General features: G+C 37.9%; 1 protein-coding gene and 1 pseudogene across 6 annotated transcripts in view; both read left to right on the top strand.

Moving 5' to 3' along the window:
• SYNE2 (spectrin repeat containing nuclear envelope protein 2) overlaps positions 1-22468 on the top strand; it is a 400819-nt gene that overhangs the window by 258420 nt on the left and 119931 nt on the right. For all 6 annotated transcript variants that reach the window (XM_058293295.2, XM_071213892.1, XM_058293293.2 and 3 more), the window contains 6 exons: positions 7470-7652; positions 8353-8490; positions 13788-13973; positions 16111-16233; positions 17350-17532; positions 19831-19962. In XM_058293295.2, the coding sequence (XP_058149278.1) occupies positions 7470-7652; positions 8353-8490; positions 13788-13973; positions 16111-16233; positions 17350-17532; positions 19831-19962 (945 nt within the window). The remainder of the gene's footprint in view (positions 1-7469; positions 7653-8352; positions 8491-13787; positions 13974-16110; positions 16234-17349; positions 17533-19830; positions 19963-22468) is intronic.
• Positions 2127-2241, top strand: LOC111760208 (U6atac minor spliceosomal RNA; annotated as a pseudogene).

Genomic DNA, 22468 nt, shown 5'->3' with positions numbered 1-22468 from the left:
TAAAAAATAATAAATAAATCTTAAAAAAAAACACATTAGAGCATATAACAGCAGACTCAAAATGATAAAGACAATGATACAAAAGACAGAATAACTGAAATTGAAGAGAGAGAAGAACAGAGGGAGAAAAGAATGGAAAAATTAAGCAGTAACTCAGGGAGTTGAATGATAACATAGAATGCAACAACATACCTGTCTTGGGAGTTCCAGAAGGAGAAGAGAAGGGAAAAGAGGCAGGAAAAGTATTTGAGGAAGTAATGGCTGAAAATTTCCCAACTCTCATGAAAGAAATGAACATACATGTCCAAGAACACAGTATACTCCAATCAGAGTAAATCCAAATAGACCTACTCAGAGACACATACTACTACGAATGTCACACATCAAAGATAAAGAGAAAATTCTGAGAGCAGCAAGGGAGAAGCAAACCATTACATAGAAGGGATGCCTGGTAAGACTTAGTGCAGATTTCTCATCAGAAACCATGGAGGCTAGAAAACAGTGGTATGATATAATTAGAATACTGAGAAAAATTGGCAGGTGAAAATTCTTTATCTGACAGAATTATTGTTGAAATATGAAGGTGAGTTTAAAATATTTGCAAACAGAAACTAAGAGGGTTTTTAAAAAAGAATCCACCTTTGCAGAAAGCATTAAAGGGAGCCTTTCAGCCCCAAAGAAAAAAGACAGGAGAGAGAGGCTTGGAGGAGAGTGTAGACGTTAAGAATAGAAGAAAGGATAACCAAAAGAGTAAAAAGACAAATGAATACAAAATATGACATAGGAAAACCAAAGAATAAAATGGTGGAAGAAAAGAATGCATTTATAGCAATATCAATGAATGTGAATGTATTAAACTCCCTGTATTAGTCAGCCAAAGGGGTGCTGATGCAAAATACCAGATATTGGTTGGTTTTTATAAAGGGTATTTATTTGGGGTAGGAGCTTACAGATACCAGGCCATAAAGCATAAGTTACTTCCCTCATCAAAGTCTATTCTCACGTGTTGGAGCAAGATGGCTGCTGACGACTGTGAGGGTTCAGGCTTCCTGGGTTCCTCCCTTCCTGGGGCTTGCTTCTCTTTCCTCAGTGAGCTTGCTTCCTGGTGCTCCAGCTTAAGGCTTCAGCATCAAACTCCAACATCAAAAACCCTCAACTCTGTCCTTTGCCATGCCTTTTATCTGTGAGTCTCCACCCACCAAGGGGCGGGTACTCAATGCCCTACTGACACAAGTATAATCTAATATGCCCAGAGGAAAAGGTCAGTTTACAAACATAATCCAATATTTCTTTTTGAAATTCATCAATAATATCAAACTGCTACACTCTCCAGTCAAAATATACAGGCTGATGATATGGACAAAAATAAAACATGAGCCATCCATATGCTGCCTACAAGAGACTTACTGTGGACCCAGGGATACAAACCAGCTGAAAGTGAAAGGTTGGAAAAGATACTCCACACAAATAGTAACCCAAAAGGAACAGAGATAGCTATACTAAAATTGGACAAAACAGACTTTAAGTGCAAAAAGTTATGAGATACAGAAGACCATTATGTATTAATAAAAGAGACAATCCACCAGGAAGATATAACAGTCATAAATATCTATGTACCTAACAAGGGTGCCCCAAAATATATGGGACAAACTGGCAAAACTGAAGGGAGAAATAGACTGTCTACAATAATAATTGGAGACTTCAATACACCCCTCATATCATTAGATAAGAACAGGTGATCAACAAGGAAACAGAATTTGTTTCCTTGATATGATATGATATATGAGCTAGACCTAACAGACATATATAGAATGTTACATCCCAAACTCAGCAGGTTATACATTCATCTGAAGTGCTCATGGATCTTTCTGTCAGATAGACCACATGTTAGGTCACAAGGCAGGTCTCAGTAAATCTAAAAAGATTGAAATTATACAAAGCATCTTCTCAGATCATAATGGAATGAACCTGGAAATCAATAATAGAAAGGGAAAGGGAAAATTTGCAAATGTGTGGAATTTGAACAATGCACTCCTAACCAATCAGTGGGTCAAAGAAGAAATTGTAAGTAAAAATAGTAAATATATTGAGATGAATGAAAATGAAAACATAACTTATGGGATACAATGTTGTATGAAAGGAGAGTGTTGTATGACAAGGACGGAAGGCCCTTGCACCTGTAGAACACACATACAGTTAAGGCATTGCCACCTACTTCATGGCATGTAACCGCTATTTTTTGCTGCTAAGGACTGGGGGGCCCAGTTCTGGAAGGGAATAAGGGGTTGGATGTCTGGATCTCCCCTATTCCTTCACTGTGCATAAGCATAAGACACCTCCTCTCTGCAGAAGTAAATTTGCTTTATGACAACAACAACAACAAACTTATGAGATACATTGAAAGCAGAACTGAGGGGGAAATTTATAGCCCGAAATACCTATATTAAAAAAGAAGAAAGAGCTGAAAATCAAAGATCTAAATGAACAACTGGAGAAACTAGAAAAAGAACAGCAAACCATTCCCAAAGCAAGCAGAAGGAAAGAAATAATAAAGATTAGAGCAGAAATAAATGAAATTGAGAACAAAAAAAAAAACAATGAGAAAATCAACAAAACCAAATGCTGGTTCTTTGAGAAGATTAATAAAATTGACAAATCCTTAGCTAGCCTAACAAAAAAGGGGAGGGGAGGGTGGAGAGCAAAGATGCAAACAAATAAATTAAAAATGAAAAGGGAAAAGTTACAACTGACCCCATGGAAAGAAAAAGCATCATAAGTGAATATTATGAGATATTCTATGCCAACAAACAAGACACCTACATGAAATAGACAAATTCCTAGAAATGCACAAGCAACCAATACTTATGCTACAAGAAATACAAGAACTTAACAAACCAATCACATTTAAAGAGATTGAATCATTCATCAAAAATCTCCCTAAAAAGGGGGAGTGGATATAGCCCAGAAGTTGAGCACCTGTTTCATGGATGAGATCCTGGGCTCAATCCCCAGTACCGCCTAAAACAAACAAACAAAACTCCTATAAAAGAAAAGTCAAAGACCAGATGGCTTCAGAGGTGAATTATATCCAATATTTCTAGAAGAATTAACACCAATCCTATTTAAAATCTTGCAAAAAATTGAAGAGGAGGGAAAATTACCCGATACATTTTCTAAATTCATTATCATCCTAATACCAAAGCCAGATTAAAATACAACTACAAGAAAAGAAAATTATGAACCAATCTCTTTAACAAACATAGATATAAATATCATCAATAAAATGATTGCAAATAAATCCAACAGCATATCTAAAGAATTATACACCATAACCAAATGGAATTTGTTCCTGGTATGCAAGGGTCATTCAGCATAAGAAAATCAATTAATGTAATACACTACATTAATAAATTGAAGAGGGAAAATCTTCATAATCATCTTGACCAATACAAAAAGGCATTCAACAAAAAGGCATTACCCTGTCATGATAAAATTGCTTCAAAAGATAGAAATAGAAGGAAAATGCCTCAGTATGATGAAAGGCATATATGAAAAACCTACAGCCAACATCATACTCAATGGGGAAAGGTTGAAAGCTTTCCCTCAAAGATTGGGAACAAGACAAAGATGTTCGCTCTCATCACTGTTATTCAATACTGTGCTAGAAGTTCTAGTGAGGGCAATTAAACAAGAAAAATAAATAAAAGACATCCAAATAGGAAAGGAGGAAGTGAAACTCTCACTATTCACAGATAACATGATCCCATATTTAGAAAAATCTGAAATGTCTACTACAAAGCTACTTGAGCTAATAAGCAAGTTCAACAAAGAAGCAGGATACAAGATCAACACGCAAAAATCAATGTTTCTGTACATTATTAGTGTTGAACACTCTGAGGAGGAAATCTGGGGAAAAATTCCATTTACAGTAGGAACAAAAAAGACTCAAAATACTTTGGAGTCAATTTAACCAAGGATGTACAGGACGTATATTCAGAAAGCTACAGAACAATGCTAAAAGAAATCGGTGAAGACTTAAACAAACGGAATGACATTCCATGTGGATTTTAGCATTCTAAAAAAGAGGAGTGTTGTGGGAGGATCTTCACTGCCTGATCTTAAAACATTACAAAACTACAGTTGGTCAAAACAGCATGGCCTCAAGATAGACCATTGATCAGTGGAATAGGACTGAGAGTCCAGAAGTAAACCTTCACCTCACCTCTTTACAGTTATCTGTTTTTTGATAAACCTACCAAGTGCATGTTAGTGGGACAAAACAATCTCTTCAACAAATGGTGCCGGGAGAACAGGATATCCATAGCCAAAAGAATGAAAGAGGACCCCTATCTCACTCCCTATGCAAGAATCAACTCAAAATGAATCAAAGACCTAAAGATAAAAGCCAGGACCATAAAACTACTAGAAAAATGTATAGGAAAACATCTTCAAGGTCTTGTGGTAGGTGGTGGTTTCTTGGATTTTACACCCAAAGCACACACAACAAAAGAAAAAATAGATACATGGAATCTCCTCAAGATTAAACACTTTTCACCTTAAAGGACTTTGTTAAAAGAATGAAAAACAGCTGACTCAATGGGAAAAAATTTTTACAAATCACTTATCCAATAAGAGTTTAATATCCATGATATATAAAGAAATGCTACAACTCAACAATAAAAAGACAACCGGATTAAAAAGTAGTCAAAATACTTAAAATAGACATTAGTCCAAATGGCGAAAAAATACACGAAAAAATGTTCAACATCAGTAGTGATTAGGGAAATGCAAACCAAAACCAAATTACAATGAGATATCATTTCACACCTATTAGAATGGCCACTGGGAAGCAGACTTGGCCCAGTGGTTAGGGCATCTGTCTACCACATGGGAGGTCCGCGGTTCAAACCCGGGCCTCCTTGACCCGTGTGGAGCTGGCCCACGTGCAGTGCTGATGCGCACAAGGAGTGCCCTGCCACACAGGGTATCCCCACGTAGGGGAGCCCCATGCGCAAGGAGTGCACCCTGTAAGGAGAGCCGCCCAGCATGAAAGAAAGTTTAGCCTGCCCAGGCATGGCACCGCACACATGGAGAGCTGACACAACAAGATGATGCAACAAAAAGAAACAGATTCCCGTCCACTGACAACAACAGAAGCAGACAAAGATGAACACGCAGCAAATAGACACAGAGAACGGACAACTGGGGTGGGGGGCGGGGGGAGAGAAATAAATAAATAAATCTTAAAAAAAAAAAAAACGGCCATTATTAGAAAGACTGAACACTACAAGTGTTGGAGAGGATGTGGAGAGATAGGAACACTTAATCACTGTTGGTGGGAATGCAGAATGGTACAGCTGCTGTGGGAGACTATTTGGCAGTTCCTAAAGAAGTTGAATGTAGATTTGCCACGTGACCCAGCAGTAGCACTACTGGGTATGTACCCAGAACTGAGAGCAGTGAAATGCACACCAATGTTCATAGTTTCATTATTCACTATTGCCAAAAGATGGGAACAACTCAGGTGTCCGTCAACAGATGAATGTCTAAACAAAATGTGGTGTATACACACAATGGAATGTTATGCAGCTGTAAGAAGAAATGAAGTCGCAAAGCATATGACAACATGGATGTACCTGGAGGACACTATGTTGAGTGAAGCAAGCCAGACAGAAAAGGACAAATATGGTATGATTGCACCATTATGAAGTATAAATATTGCATAATCTCATGGAGTTAATAACTAGAATATGCATCACCAGAAAATAGAACGAGGTTAGAGAATGGAAAACTGAGGGTTAATCTGTGCAGAATTGTTAAAAGCTGTGTGTATTAACTTTTGGAAAGGAATAGAAACAAAGTGTAAGGTGATGTTTGTAACTATACTAAGCTATTTTGGAAATAAAATATACTGTTATATCGAAATGACAGTAGTTAGTTGAAAAGGAAACTCTAAGGTCATGTATATTCCAAAATGGAAAGCTGAAAAATATGATAGGAAATGCATAGGAAAACCTCATGTGAAATATGAATATGGGCAATATTGCATTTATAAGGTTTTTTCTTTAAAACTGAACAAGGGTATGTTAATGTTAGAAAATGTTAATATCAGACAAAAGCAAAACATGCTAAGTGAAAGAAACCAGACCCTAAGGATTACATGTTGTATGATTCATTTATATAAAATGTAAATATAAATCAATTTTGTATTTATAATTAGATTAGTGGTTATGTAGGGCTGGGGAACTGTAGAGGGATTGAGAAGTGGCTGCTAAGGGGTGTGTTTTACTTCTTGGAGTAATGAAATTCTTCTAAAAATTTTCGTGGTGATGAATGCACAACACTGTGATTATACTAAAAGCCATTGATTGTACACTTTGGATAGATTGTATGGTTTGTGAATATATCTCAATAAAACTTTTTTAAAAAAGAATATGTTAAGAAAGAATTGAATATTTTACCCTTGAGATTTCCTCTGCTGAGACAAGTTCAGGTTTGAATCCAACCTAGACTTCCTGAGCCAAAAACTGTTGCTGCTAGCACATGTGGCTAGAACTTTCTGCCACTGCATTAATCCTGAGTCAGAGCAGGATTTCCTTTTATTCATTTTCTTTTTGTGTTTTAATAAAAATTGTCGTCTGGATTAAGCACATGTATACAGGTCTTTTTTTTTTTTTTAAGATTTATTTATTTATTTTATTTCTCTTCCCTCCCCCCGCCCCAGTTGTCTGTTCTCTGTGTCTATTTGCTGCATGTTCTTCTTTGTCTGCTTCTGTTGTCAGCAGCACCAGAATCTGTGTTTCTTTTTGTTGCATCATCTTGTTGTGTCAGCTCTCCGTGTGTGCGGCACCATTCCTGGGCAGGCTAAACTTTCTTTCACGCTGGGCTGCTCTCCTTACGGGGTGCACTCCTTGTGCATGGGGCTCCCCTACGTGGGGACACCCCTGTGTGGCACGGCATTCCTTGCATACATCAGCACTGCTCATGGGCCAGCTCCACACGGGTCAAGGAGGCCCGGGGTTTGAACCGCAGACCTCCCATGTAGTAGATAGACGCTTTAACCACTGGGCCAAGTCCGCTTCCCTATACTGGACACTAATATATTGGTCTACGTAGGTTCAGGTGTTTACCCAAGGCCTTTTTAAACATAAGGTCACTCATCTCTCTAAAAGGTTAGGGCTAATTGACTTTATCAGCTGTCATTCATCTCTGGCAATGACCAGGTTGTTCTACTCCCCTACAGCTAATTCATAATTCAGACTGAAATGAACGCAGTTAGCATTAGAGAACTAAGAAAAAAGGATTTTCTTGTCTGAATCATAAGTTGTTGCAGGGTATACTTGAATTAACTGTTCCTGTGATGCTGCTTGGTAACATTTACAAGGGAAAATACTGTGTGAGAAGTAGGAGTTAACACAATAAACCATGGCATCTTTTTATTCAAATTGACTTATGATTTCCTTCTCCAGAAAATGTGGGATGAGCTCGATGTCTGGCATTCCAAGCTAAATGAGCTGGATTCTGAAGTTCAGGACGTTGTTGAACAGGACCCAGGACAGGCTCAACAGTGGATGGATAACTTAATGATTCCCTTTCAGCAGTATCAGCAAGTATCCCAGAGAGCAGAATGGAGAACCTCGCAGCTAAATAAGGTGCGGCTATAACATGAAAGCCACAGAACATGTGGTGCCATTGAGATTGGTTTAAAACAAAACAAAAATATGTTCAGAGCCAGACCTGAAGCTTGAGCTTCCTGCTGGTATAGGAAGGGAGTCTGTTTAGGCAGGCAGAATAAAGTTTCCAAAGTCAGACTACAGCAGGAGCCCAGGCAAACACTGGACATTGAGGAAGCCAAAGGAAGAACTGGGCTTCCCAACAGGTGGATGGAGACCAGGAATGGGAATTTAGGGCAGACAGTCCAGGGAGTGCCCAGCAATAGGAAAGACAGTCACTGGGACAAGATAACTGCCCCTATAAATAGGGGCTGTTGGTGAGTGAGTCGTGTGTGCGATCTAGCAAGAGCAAGGCTGGATCCTAGTGTTAGGAAAGCTGGGCTCTTAAGGACAAAGTACAAGTCCAGTTTTTCTTAATGAGGCATAAAAGGGAACCAGACTAGTTACAAGACTACAGAACCCTTGCTGAGGCTCATAGCATGAGGGTTGAACTCTTAAATCCTTTCCAGCTATGGCCAGAATTAGTCTTAACAGCTGGGTGAAATCTTGGAGGGGGTGGTCAGGGGGCCCCAGGCCCTGCAAGTCCTGACATATCACAGACACTGATTATTCATTCAAGAATCCTTCAAGTCAAGTGCAAAGGCATCCGGCTACATGTGATTGTGCCTCTCTTTTACAGGCCACAGTTAAGATGGAGGACTACAATGACCTTCTGAAGAGCACCGAGGCTTGGATAGAAAACACCAGTCGTTTGCTCACCAATTCTGCAGACTACGACTCTTCGAGGATGCTCAGTCACCATGCCAGTACCCTCCAGGTAAGTTTTCTTTCTATCTTCTAGGAGTCTGAGAATCTATTACTTCTGATTAGTGCCTCAGCTAACCTTCAGGGTGATTTTTTCCCCCTCTTTCCTGATAAACAACCTTACCTCCAAAATACCATTTGGCAGAAAGAGGTTTTGGAGAATAGAAGGCACTAGACAGGGATTTGGGAGACCAGAGTCTAGTTCTCTCTGTCCTGTTAACTGCTTCAAGACCTTCGATAATTTAACGGATCCTTCAGAGCCTCTGTTTCCCCCCACTACAAAGTAAGAATGTTATACTAGATGGTGTGGACAGTTTTGGTAGACAGAATTCTAGGATGGCCCCAAGAGTCCCATCCCCCGGTGAACATGACCTGTATAATCCCCTCCCCTTGAGTACGGGCAGGAAAACGAATATGATGAGATAGTTGCTCTGCTGGTTATCATATGTTATATGGCATAGGTGACTCCATATCACTTCTGTGGTTATATTACATTATATAAGAATCCCTATAGCAGACTAGAGAGAGATTCTCCTGCTGACTTTGAAGCTGCCATATTGTTAGAGGGCAATATGGCTAAGACCCGAGGACGGTCTCCAGAAGCTGAGAATGATAACTAGTCAACTGCCAGCAGGAAAATCGGGGGTTCAGCCCTACAGCTGAATTCTCCCAAGAATCTGAATGAGCTTAGAAGAGAATCACAAGCTCCAGAATGCAGCCTGGCCAACATTTTGATTGCAGCCTCGTGAGATCCTGAGCAAAGCACCCACCTAAGCTGTGAAACCATGAGATAATAAAATCATTTTCTTTTAAGCCATTAAGTTTCTGGTAATTGGTTACACAGCAAGAAAACTTGATCCCAAATTTCTCCTTCCTGTCACACTGCTGGTGCCATAGGTCTCCATGCTGGCTTATAAAGACAAAAGAAATGGAAGTATTTTCCTGCTCAGAGCTATGACTGCAAGAGATCTTCTGGATATGGAGTACTGGCTTGAGTTTTATTGTGAGGGCATATTTCCCTTCTCTTATATTTAATTCAGCCATGAGAAAGAATGCTTTAGGAAAAGGCTTATTTTAAAATAATTTTGACAGTCATCAGAACTCAAAGTTGATCCTATTTCTTTTTATAGGCACAATGTGTTCCTAAGTCATTTGCTAACTTCTTACTTCCCTGGCAATTAAGATTTATTGTTATATTTTCCCCCATGGTAACAGAGGAAGGATACTGTATTCTTCCCTCTCACCTGTAATGTTTTTTTTTTGTTTTGTTTTGATTTCTTTTTTGTTTTTTTGGGGGGGGGGGTTGGTAATGCTTTTTGTCCTTCTCTCTTTACTGGTTGGCCTCGTGCATTCCCAAAGCATGTCACCTTTTTACTTTTTTTTTTTTTTTAAGTTTTAGATTACATAATTGTTACATCAAAAATATAGGGGATTCCCATATACCCCATCCCTTCCCCTTTCCACACTTTTCCCCATTAACAGCATCTTTCATTAGTGTGTTACATTTGTTACAATGGGTAAACACATTGAAGCATTGTAATAACCAAGGACCGTAGTTTACATTATAGTTTACACTTTGCCTTACACAATTTTATAGGTTTTGACAAAATCTGTATCTGTCCTTGCACTGTCATGCAGGACAATCCCAATGTCCCAAAAATGCCCCCATGTTGTAGTTATTCTTCCTTCTCCCTCCCCTCAGAATCTCTGGTGGCTGCTGCCTTTATATCAAAGATAGAGTTCTTCCATTGCTAAAATAATAAAGTCTACCTTAGTCCGTAGTTGCTTTCCCCACTTATGTTTGTTCATTCCTCCATCTTGAGGATTTGGGGATGGTGATGCCCACCCTGCCTCCAGTTGAGAGGGGGCTTAGATCCCCTGGGATAGATGGATGGAACTGTCTTGCTTGCAGTTGCAGACACTCTCCACTTCCTGGAATGGGCGTTGTCCATCATCATCTCCTTGCTGTTTGTCCTGGATAAGTAGAGACTAGGTGTTGCAACTGGAGAGTAGGTGTTGCAATTCTGCTGAGACTCAGAGCTCAACCAGTACATGAACAGACCAAAGATTTAAGTCTCTGGGACAAACAAGTATAGTACTAATTATAGGTTCAAATAAAAGGGGCATCCTTTTTACTTTTAATCACTCTACATTTTCGAGGAGTTTGCCAAGGCTTAAAGAGGGAAATGATACTTTTTCCCTCAAATAATTATGAGCTTAACAAAAACACAACCATACAAAAGTAACTCAGGTAAAAGCAGCTGACACAGTTGTAAAGTTTGAAGATGTCTCTTAGACTGTTCAGGGAATTCTGAATTGCTGGACTTGGCTTGCAGTAGAACTGAGAAGAGGAAGTAGGGACAAAGCAGGGTTATTTCCCACAGAATCTATCTCCAGAGGATTAGGATTTTCAACCTAATAAAATCCTGCAATGGGAATTAAGTCCCAAAAAGTCAGTCATATGTGAATATCCCATTTTGACCCAATAATAAAAATAGTCCTACTCTTAAGATACTCTTTTCCTGATTGTTTTAGCATTATCAGGGTTTGATTTTTTTTCTTTCTTTTTTTTTTTTTTTTTTGGAGGTACTGGGGCTAGGGATTGTAGAACCCAGCCAGGACTTACCTCTAGTGTGTGGTGAAGTCCTGTACTCAAGCCACTACGCTACACCCACTCCCTCAGGGTTTGATTTTTTAAATGATTCACTTAAATATCAAAACTCTCTGCTAAGCTTTAAAAGTTTGTTTTAATTGCCCTATAACCTTTTACCTGGACTGCATTAGTTAAAATGGATTTTTATAACCTAAAGCTATTTCCACAGATACTGCTGTTATAATTAAGAATGATTGAAGCATAAAATCATCATTGATGTTACTTTGATGAACTTTATTGAGATATAACTTATATGCAGTAAAATATACCCATTTTAAGTGTGTATTTAGTTGAGTTTTGCTAAATGTATAGTTATGTAACCACTACCATCGATGTAAAGAACACTTCTAGCACCCTAGAAAGTTCCCTCTTGCCCCTTTGCAGTCAATCCCCTTGCACCTACATTCAGTCTCACACAATCACTCATTCATCTGTTTTCTACCACTATAGGTTTGCCTTTCTAGAATATCATATAAATAGAATCACATAGTGTATAGTCTTTGGTGACTGCCTGTTTTCACTTAGCACAATATTTCTGAGATTCCTCCTGGTTGTTAAGCTGGATCAGTGGGTCATTCTTGTGATTGCTGAGTAGTATTCCATTGTATGAAAATAACGCAATTTGTTTATCCATTCACCAGTTCCACAGTTGCACTGTCTCCAGTTTTGGGCTATGTATTAATTTTCTGTTGTATTCCACATGACTTCAAAATTAGCCGCTTAAAACAACATTTATTACCCCACCGTGCCTGTGGTCGTGAATCCAGGTGGTTTAAAGAGGGCCTCTGGCTCCCGTCTTTGTGAGGCTACAGTCCCATGCAAAGGCTGAACTTGGGGTGGGGGGTGGGCAGGAGCCACCTCCAGGCTCCTCCCCGCGGCTGTGGGCACTGCTCAGAAGATCCACCTCCATGCTCTCCCACGCCCACCGGCTCCACCCCAATTATTTCATTAGCATCCTGATGTCATCAAATATTAAAGTTTCTGTAGATCAAGGAGGCAGTTTTAGGCCCTGAGGCCACTGTGCTCCTTTGCTTGTGCAATCAATAAACTCTTTCTCTCTTTCAAACTCCAGTGTCTCAGGAATTGACTTTAAAGACAGTTTAGGAGAAAAGAACCAGTTTTTGCTCAACATCATGGTTGTAAATGGTTTTATTAGTAAAAGACATTTGTCTTATTTTCTTAAAAGTTTTCTCTAGGATTTTGTGTAAGGTCGACATACAATTCTGAATAACCTAATCCATTTTAGAGACTCAGACCTAGAATTCTTGTATAAGCAAATGTTCTTTCTCAGACAAATTATTTTTTATGGAATTGCCTGGAGATTAGCAGAATGAACAGTGGAGATTAGATGACTGAGAAATATTTTGAAATCTTAGGTTTAAAAGTTAATACATTATAATTATTGTTTAAGAGAAAAAAGAAAGGACTTGATAAGGAGGAATGTCTAAGAAATCCTTAAAATGAAAATGTTTTCACTTCTATTTGGTCTTACCAGATAAAGCTATTTTGGTATCACGTTTTTCAAGTTATCTCAAGCTGACTTTTAAAGAATTAGTAATAAACCTTGTAGGGATTGTATTAGTCAGCCAAAGGGGTGCTGATGCAAAGTACCAGAAATCTGTTGGCTTTTATAAAGGGTATTTATTTTGGGTAAAAGCTTACAGTACCAGGCCCTAAAGAGTCCAACTCAAGGTACCATAAGAGGTACTTCCCCACCCAAAGTCTGTTGCCATGTGTTGGCACAAGATGGCAGGTGATGTCTGGGAGAGTTCAGCCTTCCTCCTCCCGCGTAAGGCTCCGTGGGCCCAGCTTCTTCCAATCTCAGCTGTAAACTGGAGGGTTTGTTTCTCTTGGGCTCAGCTGCTCTGGCCTCTTCAAAAAGTCAGCTGTAGACAATCAGGCGAATGGCTCATCTCTCTTCCTGGGGCCACAGGATCTAAGTTCACTCCTCTTCCGTGTCTGTGCCGCTCTCTTGATTCCTCTGTGTATCTTCCCTGTCTCCTTGATTATTTGTTTATGTAGCCCACAAAGGGGTCAGGGACTCAACCCTGCATACCATAATGACATGGTCAAATCAAAGCCCTAATCTTGATTTAATCAAGTAAATGCAAAGCCTTTGAATTTAAATCAGTCAAAGGGCATCATGTCCAGAGGAACAGACCAGTTTACAAACAAAATCAATATCTCTTTTTGGAATTCATAAATAGTATCAAACTGCCACAGGGACTCAGTCATACTATGTAGTGTGGCACTGGCACCAGGACTGGCAACCTGCAGGATTCTCTCTTCATTTCTCATCCCTGCTTTCCTTATCTGTTATTCATAAAACCACAGCTCCCAAAAGTATATGACTTGGCCCCAGTTCCAAATTACAGAGGAATGGACTACAGGTTCTGTCACTGTTGACTAGGGGCTCAGGATTACATTGTATAAAATGGCAGAAAATGGGGCAGATAGGAGGAGACACTCTAAAGTCATTCACTGCCATTGACAATTGAGAATGCTCAATGCTTTCATTATGAAACTGGAAATGAACAGGATTAGTATACAGCTGGAAATGTTGAACAAATTTAATTTTTTCTGATTTAAATTTTAATTAATTGTTTCATTATCTTGATATGTTTCTGCGCTCTCTCCCCTTGTTTCTTATTTTCTAGATGGCTTTGGAAGATTCGGAACAGAAGCACAATCTTTTATATTCGATTATCACAGACCTAGAAGACTTCTCAATAATTTTTGAAACAGATGATTTAGCCCAGTCAGTACAACAGTTAAGTAGCCAAGTAACAGCTTTACAACAAAAAATAATGGAAAGCCTTCCACAGATTCAGCAAATGGCTGATGTAAGTTTATACTATGAAGATACAACTTCCTTTTTTCAAGTTATGTTTCATTTAGTAAATTACTATTATAGTACTATTCAACTTCTAATCGTATGAAGACAAAATGATCTGGTAAATTTGTCATTTATGTTCTTATTTCTTGGATTGTATTTTACTTTATTTTGTAACTTTTCATGCAACCACAACAAAAAATCAATTCCCATTCTCAATCCACAAGTGGTCTTTTTAGAGAGAGAGGAATTCAGATCGCATAAACTCAATTTTTTTCTCTTTTGTCAGAGAGGCAATATTGTTAATCTAAAAGCAGAGATTACCAAAAAGAGAATTAAGACAGATAACTTCCCAAGTCTTCCTTCACCAATAGCATATATTTATTGAGGGCCTGCTGTATGCCAGCCACTGGATTTTTTAATGTATTTATTTTTGCTTGAAACATGTTAGGCATTTATGTAAGCATGGAGTCTTATGGCAAAGGCAAGAGCTGTTAGGTCTTAATTATTTACTTTTTTTTTTTTTTTATTTCTCTCCCCTCCTCCCCCACCCCAGTTGTCTGTTCTCTGTATCCATTTGCTGGGTGTTTTTCTTTTTGTCCGCTTCTGTTGTCAGCGGCACGGGAATGTGTGCTTCTTTTGTTGTTGTTGCGTCATCTTGCTGATGATCTCCGTGTGTGTGGCGCCATTCCTGGGCAGGCTGCACTTTCTTTCGCTCTGGGCAGCTCTCCTTATAGGGCGCACTCCTTGCGTGTGGGGCTCCCCTACACGGGGGACACCGCTGCGTGGCGGGGCAATTTTTGTGCGCATCAGCACTGCGCATGGGCCAGCTCCACACGGGTCAAAGACCCGGGGTTTGAACCGCGGACCTCCCATGTGGTAGATGGATGCCCTATCCTCTGGGCCAAGTCCGCTTCCCTAATTATTTGCTTTTTGTTTCTCAGTTACATATCCTATAATCTCATGTAACTTCAGGGAAATATTTAAAATATTCTTGGTTATTGAAGTTTATTCCAAACATTTAAAATGCTTCTATAATTTTTTATGAAAATCATCCTAAAAACACATGTAAACTTTTAAATTTCTTACATAGAGGATACAGAAAATAATTTCAATATAATTTAAATTGTCTTCATAATTTGGAGATATCACTATAAATAGTTACTGTGTATACTTACTGCTTCATTTGCTTCCAGCCTATAAAGTTACATTTGTTCCTGTATTGAATGACTCAAAACTGCTATAATGTGAAACCTCTTAGTCTTTTAGTTTTTTGTGTGGTTTTTTAGTTTGTTTGCTTTTTGTTTTTTAAAGGAGGTACTGGGAATTGAACCCAGGATCTCATATATGCAAAACAGGCGCTCAATCACTGAAGCTACACCCACTCTGCTATTCTATTAGTTTTTTATGCGCTCCATGTAGCTGTCATTGCTACAGTGTACTTGCATTGAGTTCTTAAAGTAAAAGTCCAAAGGTCCTCTTACAGAGTGAGTATAGATTTTGGAGGTTTCGCAAAAAATATTTTAGCAGCATTTTCACTTTAAACTTCTTAGCCAGGTCTCTGGAGGTTGATGAGAGGATAACTACCGGATAAATGATCCATTTTTAAAACTAATGTGAATAGATTACAAAGTAATTTAGTAACTCTCTGCATGGCAGCAGTTCATTAGGGGATTGGCAAGAAAATCCTATCAATTTTCCAGCTCTTTTTATGTTAGTTTCCCAAGGGTGACTTTATCATTTTACTTCAAGTGGTAGGGATTTTAAAATGTCCGACCCACTTTTACTCAAGTGTTTAAACACATTCCAAAGATAAATCTAAAGAGCTCGTAGATAATTGAGAGCTTATTTTTTAAAATTGGTTTGGATTCATACTACTTCTGTTCTCATATTATGAGTAATTGAAAATTGGACATATGAGACTCTTTAATTCAACAGAGTGTAAACAATGCCTTATAGTATGGCATGCTGGTAATAGAAAAACATTTTTATTGAAATAATCAACATGTAATATGTGATTAGTTCTTAAGAGGAATAAGTGGCAAACATGTTTTAGTTAAATATGAAAATAGAATTAATAGCAATAAATTGTAGTTTACAGATGACTAATATACTGTATGAACATTTTATTGTTTCTTAAATTCTAGGATGTGGTTGCCATTGAAACTGAAGTAAAATCAATGGAGAAAAAAGTTTCAAAAATCAAAACTATCCTGTTATCAAAAGAAATATTTGATTTTTCACCTGAAGAACATCTTAAGCATGGGGAGGTAAGCAGGGATCATTATTTTAAAATATTTTTTCATAATACTTTTGTGTCTATTTTTAAATATATAAAATGTGCTTTGATCAAACTCTTGCTTGTGTAACAGCAAAGTAAGTTTGGAAAATAGTTTTGAATGACTATAAATATATTTTAAAACCTATTTATAGTGCTATCTATAGCAAGATAATTTTCCTATAGGTTATTGTTTTCATTTAATTTCTTTCTAAAACTTCAAAGTTTGGGAGTTTTGACATCAAGTAAAATATAAGAGCGTGAGAGTCTAAGGCAGAGCAGAGATTCTGGTGCCAGTCATGTTGTTCATTGACTGTGTGACATTGACTCGCTTTCATATCCGTAAGTGGATAGTTGCAATATATAAAGAGCACAGGAGCTGGAACATAAGCAGCTGACAAGCACTGATTCTCCCTCAGCCCCATGAGTAAGTTTATGTCCTCTGGGTTCTAATCCCAGCCCTGCCTCTTACAGCTTAGCCTTGCATGAGTCTTCTAACTTCTGTGAACCCTGTTTCCTTGTCTGTGAAATGCTAACTACCTCCTAGGGTTGGTATGAGGATTGAATAAAATGATATAAATGAAATGCTTAGTAAAGTAAATCATCTGTTCTCATTTACTCTTTATGTAAATCCAGATTTCTATGGTTCAGATGTTATTAAAGCAAAATATAATGATATTATATTTCTGGGGCTCAAGAAATTTGGCAGGGCATTTTGTTTTAATTCAATAAGCATTTTTTTTTTGAGTACCTACTATGTGGGAAGTCATATGCTTGGTGAATAAGATGCAGTACTTTCTCCCACATAGCTTGCTGCTTGCTGACATACACAAAGAAACAATTCTGCAAAGAGAAGGGGAGGGAGGGAAGAAAGAAAGAGTTGTCCAAATGGATAATTTAGTGCTCATTGGTCACTCTTAACCCCAGGAATCCTTTCATGAGAACTTCAACTACCAGATCACAAATGATATAACAGTCCTTGTGAATCTGAGCTAAAGAAATGTTTATAAAAATTGACTAAATCAGAAGATATTTCAATTTTGAATAATTAAATTTAGCATTGTCCATTTTTTCCTTTTATGTACTGTAATTATCTTATATAATTAAGGTGATACTTGAAAATATACGTCCCATGAAGAAAACCATTGCTGAGATAGTGTCTTACCAAGGGAAACTGAGGTTACCTCAGACAGGAATGAAACCTCTGCCTGTGTTTCAGCGGACACAACAGCTTTTACAAGATATAAAACTGTTGGAAAATGTGACTCAAGAACAAAATGAGTTATTAAAGGTGAGATATTTAGGCTGATGTCCAACTTATTGGACAAAAATGTTAGCAAATGCTGGCTTTGTTTTTAATTTTGATGGGTAGGCAGATCAAATTCTGATGATAATAAGATGCTGTTTTTGTTCATTCTTTTTGGTCTCTTCCAGCTTTATTACCTAGGAGGTGACATTTGGTAATAAGGGCATTTCCTCTTGCTCAAGCAAAGCTAAGGTTATTTTTTCTTTCTCAGTACTTATTCTTGTTCTCGTTGAAGCCATTAAAGCATAGTCATGGTCTATTTAATTCCATCCAGTAGACCTATGCAGTAATCATCAGCACAATAGTCTCTTTCATTTTAATCATCTCATTTTATGTTCAGGTGTGTGATACAGGTGGTATAGACACTTTGTCATCTTTCTTTTTACATGGAAGGAGACTCATGTCAGAGGGTTAAATGACTTGCTAGAAGACTGCATGGTTCATCTGAGTACAGACAGGCCAAGAATGAGCGTTTCTGGGCCTCTTCCTTCTCACTAATGACACCCTCCAGGCCCTCCCCAGAGGTTTTTTCCTTACGTTTTGTTTGATTACCAGCCTCAAGAATAGCCACTAGTTAGAATTTAAATTTTACTTTGATTTCCTTTCCTGTAGCAAAATCCATTCCCGTAGGAAGAGGAAGTTGCTGAAAAAGACTTAAATTCCATAGCCTTTTCAGTCCTCCTAGTTGACCTCCTGCATCCTGCTCTTTCTGATTTAGATGGGCCAGTTTGGGAAAAGGGGTTATCTTTACCTCCCTTCCCAACCACCTCCTGGTTATAAGACGAAAACAGCCATATATTTTTACCTCTTAAATTTCTTTTTGAATTTAGGTGGCCACTCTGTTGTCATAGGGTGTGAGGATACTTTTACTCTGTGGTTTGAGTCTTAGGTCATATTGCCTTCATGACCTGGCTTCTGATAAACTGACATCATTTCCTAACACCTACAGAGAGAAAAAAAAGACCTGGCACTCAATATACTATTTTTTTTTTTAACAATAAAGAATAGAAAAGAAGAAAAATACATAATTTGTCTATTATTTTTAATGTTTTTCTTCTTTATTGGTCTCCTGGTCAAGCAAAGAAAAGAACAGCCCTAGCTATGCTTTAAAGTGCTTCTTCCATAAGATAAAAGGGGACATGGCAAAGGAAATTCTATTTTGTGCCAAGTTAAGTATCAAACTGTGCTGCTAAAATTTTCCATTTTATTGTGTCTGCAGATGTTCCTCAGACATTTCAGAGCTAAGCAAGCTAGTAGAAATGAAAATCATTAGAATATGGTACATTTCTTTTTTAAAAAATTGTATTCTGGTAACATACATATATGGTATATTTCTTTCAGTTTTCCTCTTTAGATATTGTAAATGTCCTCATTGTGAAAAACAAGGCAAATTATTTGTGCAGGGATTAGCTTATTATCAAGGACTGGGGAGCAGGTGTGTGAGGTGAATATAGTTATTCATTTCCAGCCGGCAGGTAAAATTATAGTTAAATATTAATATTAAAGAAAATATAAGAAAAAATTCTGCTTTGGCCAGAAACTTTTAAAAGGCATTTTCCTTCATTGTGAAAGCATATCAAGGAAGTCGTAAGACTCCTCTTTGAAGTCAATTTCTTTACCATCTATCATCATATTGAGATTTTGTCCACAAATAGCTTTAAGCTCTACTAGTTCCTTAACACTTGATTCCACTGTCCTGGTCAGTTTTGTCTTAGTCTGCAAACTCAGATGAGTCTCGATTCCTTAACTTCTGACTCATAAAAATGTGTGTCACTGATCCCAGGGAGTACAGGAGATCAGTGGCTGGACTGGGAACATCCATCATCCCTACTGTCGGTGACTCAAATCACATGTCCTTTCCATCCCCAGACAGTAATGTCACCTTCCAATGTGGAAAGCCCCATATGGAATATGTATTCATTTGCTACACGTGAAATATCAGGAATTTCATAAAACTCAGCAACTTCATGTTAGCATGCCATAAAATGCTTCCTAGAATAAACACCTTAGACTAGAAATACTTAAGAGCAGAGAGGTAGGTGTCTAATTAGGCTCTGTACTCCACGCACTGCACATGGTCCTTCTAGTAGAACAAGAAGGTCAGTTGTCAGCTTCACAAAATGTTCTCTATATTTTGACTGCCATTTCCTTGTGAAATCTATATGGATGCCTATTATAACTGATTGGAATGTCTGAGAGGGATAGACAATGGACATAGCCCATTAATCTAGTCCTGAATTTTTATGACAAAGATTCTCTTTTTATATATGTATATTTTTATAGATAGTCATTAAACAGACTAATGAATGTGATGAAGAAATAGAAAATTTGAAACAGATCTTGAATAATTATTCAGCTGAGTTCTCCCTTGAACATATGTCACCAGACCAAGCTGCCAGCCTGCCCCAAGTACAGGTATGTTTCTTTCACTTATTTACAAATCAGTTCATTCAGCGATCACTAAGCCCTTGGTCTAGAAGCCATTGTGGTAGCGCAGTGCGTCTCCTACTTACTTCTTCACACTAAAGGTATTTTCTGCATGCATTTCCTTTCTGTTCCTATCTCATAAAATAGTTTATAATTATCGTAATTAAAAATGATAAAATTTTAGCCCCCTGATGTTTAGTCCAAAGAAGCAATATCTCTTTTTTTTTAAACAAATCAATTTTATTGATACATAATAATAAAGCATACAATTCATCCAAAGTGTATAATCAGTGGTATGGTATAATCACATAGTTGTGTATTCATCACTTCAATAATTATTACAGCATTTTCATTATTTCAGTAATAATAATAATAAACAAACAAAATTCTTCACCTCTCAATCTCTCTATACTTCCCCTGCAGTATATAGCTGCTGTTTCTGGCTCTTCTTGCACAATTAATTATTTATACATTTATTAAGTAGTTTTATTGAGATGGATTCACGTATCATATGATCTATACGAAGTGTATAATCAATGACTATTAGTATAATCACTATGTTGTGCAATCATCTCCACAAAAAATTTTAGAATAATTTCATTATTCCAAAAAGAAAAACTCTATACCCCTTAGCAGTCCTTTCCCTGCTCTACATAATCATTAATCTAATTTCATTTTTATAAATTGATTTATATTTATATTTTATATAAATGGAATCATACAATAAGTGGTACTTTGTGTCTGGTTTCTTTCACTTAGCATAGTGTTTTGGGTTTTTTTGGTCTGATATTAACATCTTGTAGTATTAACATACATTTGTTCCGTTTCAAAGAAAGATGGTTTTATAGATGCAATTTTACCCATATTCCTACTTCACATGTGGTTTTACTATGGTGTACAGAAGCCATGTGTCTTTGTAGGCTGGGAAGTCCTAATCCCAGAAACTGGGGCAGGCCTGCCACACCTGCTTTCTTAATGGAGGGCCTTTCAAGTGCATTTAGCCTTGGCTTGTGCCTTTTGGTTTGGATTTGCTCTGCAACCAAAAAGACTACTGTAATGTATGATATTTGGACAACCTGACTTTCTGGCTAGCTTTCTCAGAGAGGGGTCAGGGGATGTGAGCAGTCTGGGCTTTAGAAGTAAAGACCTTGAACACTGTTCAACTTGAACACTGAAGAATGCCCTCTACTAAACAGTCGTTACATGTCTCGTTGCTTATGCCATAATTAGCAATGTCCTGTGGACCCCGCTATAATGGTTTGCATGTTAATCCTCTACTGCTAGATTTTTTTTAGTCTCTGTTTTTGAATCAATATGTCTATAATAAAAAAAACCACCAAGAATGCAAAAACAAAAACCTGACTGTATGCCAAAGACTGTGGGAGAGCTACTTTTTTCTAGCCATCAAGTTGATGTAGGCAGGCAATATGGTATTCAAAGCATAGTCATATCACTTGCTAGCTTTGTGACCTAGGACAAGTTGCTTAATGTCTAAAATAGAGAGGGGTCCAAGGTGACATAGTTAGTAAGTGGTGAACTCAATAATGTAAACTCAATATTAAAGACAGAATATTGTAAAAATGTCAAATTTCCCTTTATACTAAAATATTATCACAGACCCCAGAGTGTGTTTTTATGGCTAATATCTATCCATATAGAAATTAAAACTGAGACATTTATGGGAAGCGGACTTGGCCCAGTGGTTGGGGCATCTGCCTATCACATGGGAGGTCCGCAGTTCAAACCCCGGGCCTCCTTGACCTGTGTGGAGCTGGCCCATGCACAGTGCTGATGCATGCAATGAGTGCCGTGCCACGCAGGGGTGTCCCCCGCGTAGGGGAGCCCCACGCACAAGGAGTGTGCCACTTAAGGAGAACCACCTAGCGCGAAAGAAAGTGCAGCCTGCCCAAGAATGGCACCGCACACACGCAGAGCTGACACAACAAGATGACACAACAAAAAGAAACACAGATTCCCAGTGCCACTGATAAGGATAGAAACAATCGCAGAAGAACACACAGTGAATGGACACAGAGAGCAGACAACTCGGAGGGGGTGGGGTAAGGGGAGAGAAATAAATAAAAAATAAAAATCTTTTAAAAAAAACAAAAAACAGACATTTTAAAAATAGCTGTTCAGTTTATTTTAAAGTAACAATAATAAATCCATTGCTTTATTTTTTAATTTTTTAGGAGGTACCAGGGATAGAACCCAGGACCTTGTACATGGGAAGCAGGCGCTCAACCACTGAGCTACATCCACTTCCAAAACCTGTTACATTTTAATATAAGTAGCACGTTTTTAAGAAAATAACTATTTTCCAAAATAAAAACAGTGAGAACAGTGACACTGTTTAAAATTTTTGCAAATGTCTTTAATGTCTGATTTAATATATAGCTAGCTTCTTATCTGCTTCTGCATTCAGTCTGTTGAGGTATGTAGTTTTAGTTGAAATGTATAAAGAAGATCCAGCCTCACAGAGATAGGAAGTTAG

This window comes from Dasypus novemcinctus, chromosome 3, assembly GCF_030445035.2.
Source record: "Dasypus novemcinctus isolate mDasNov1 chromosome 3, mDasNov1.1.hap2, whole genome shotgun sequence".
Lineage (NCBI taxonomy): Eukaryota > Metazoa > Chordata > Mammalia > Cingulata > Dasypodidae > Dasypus > Dasypus novemcinctus.
This window is presented reverse-complemented; position numbering and strand designations above follow the sequence as displayed.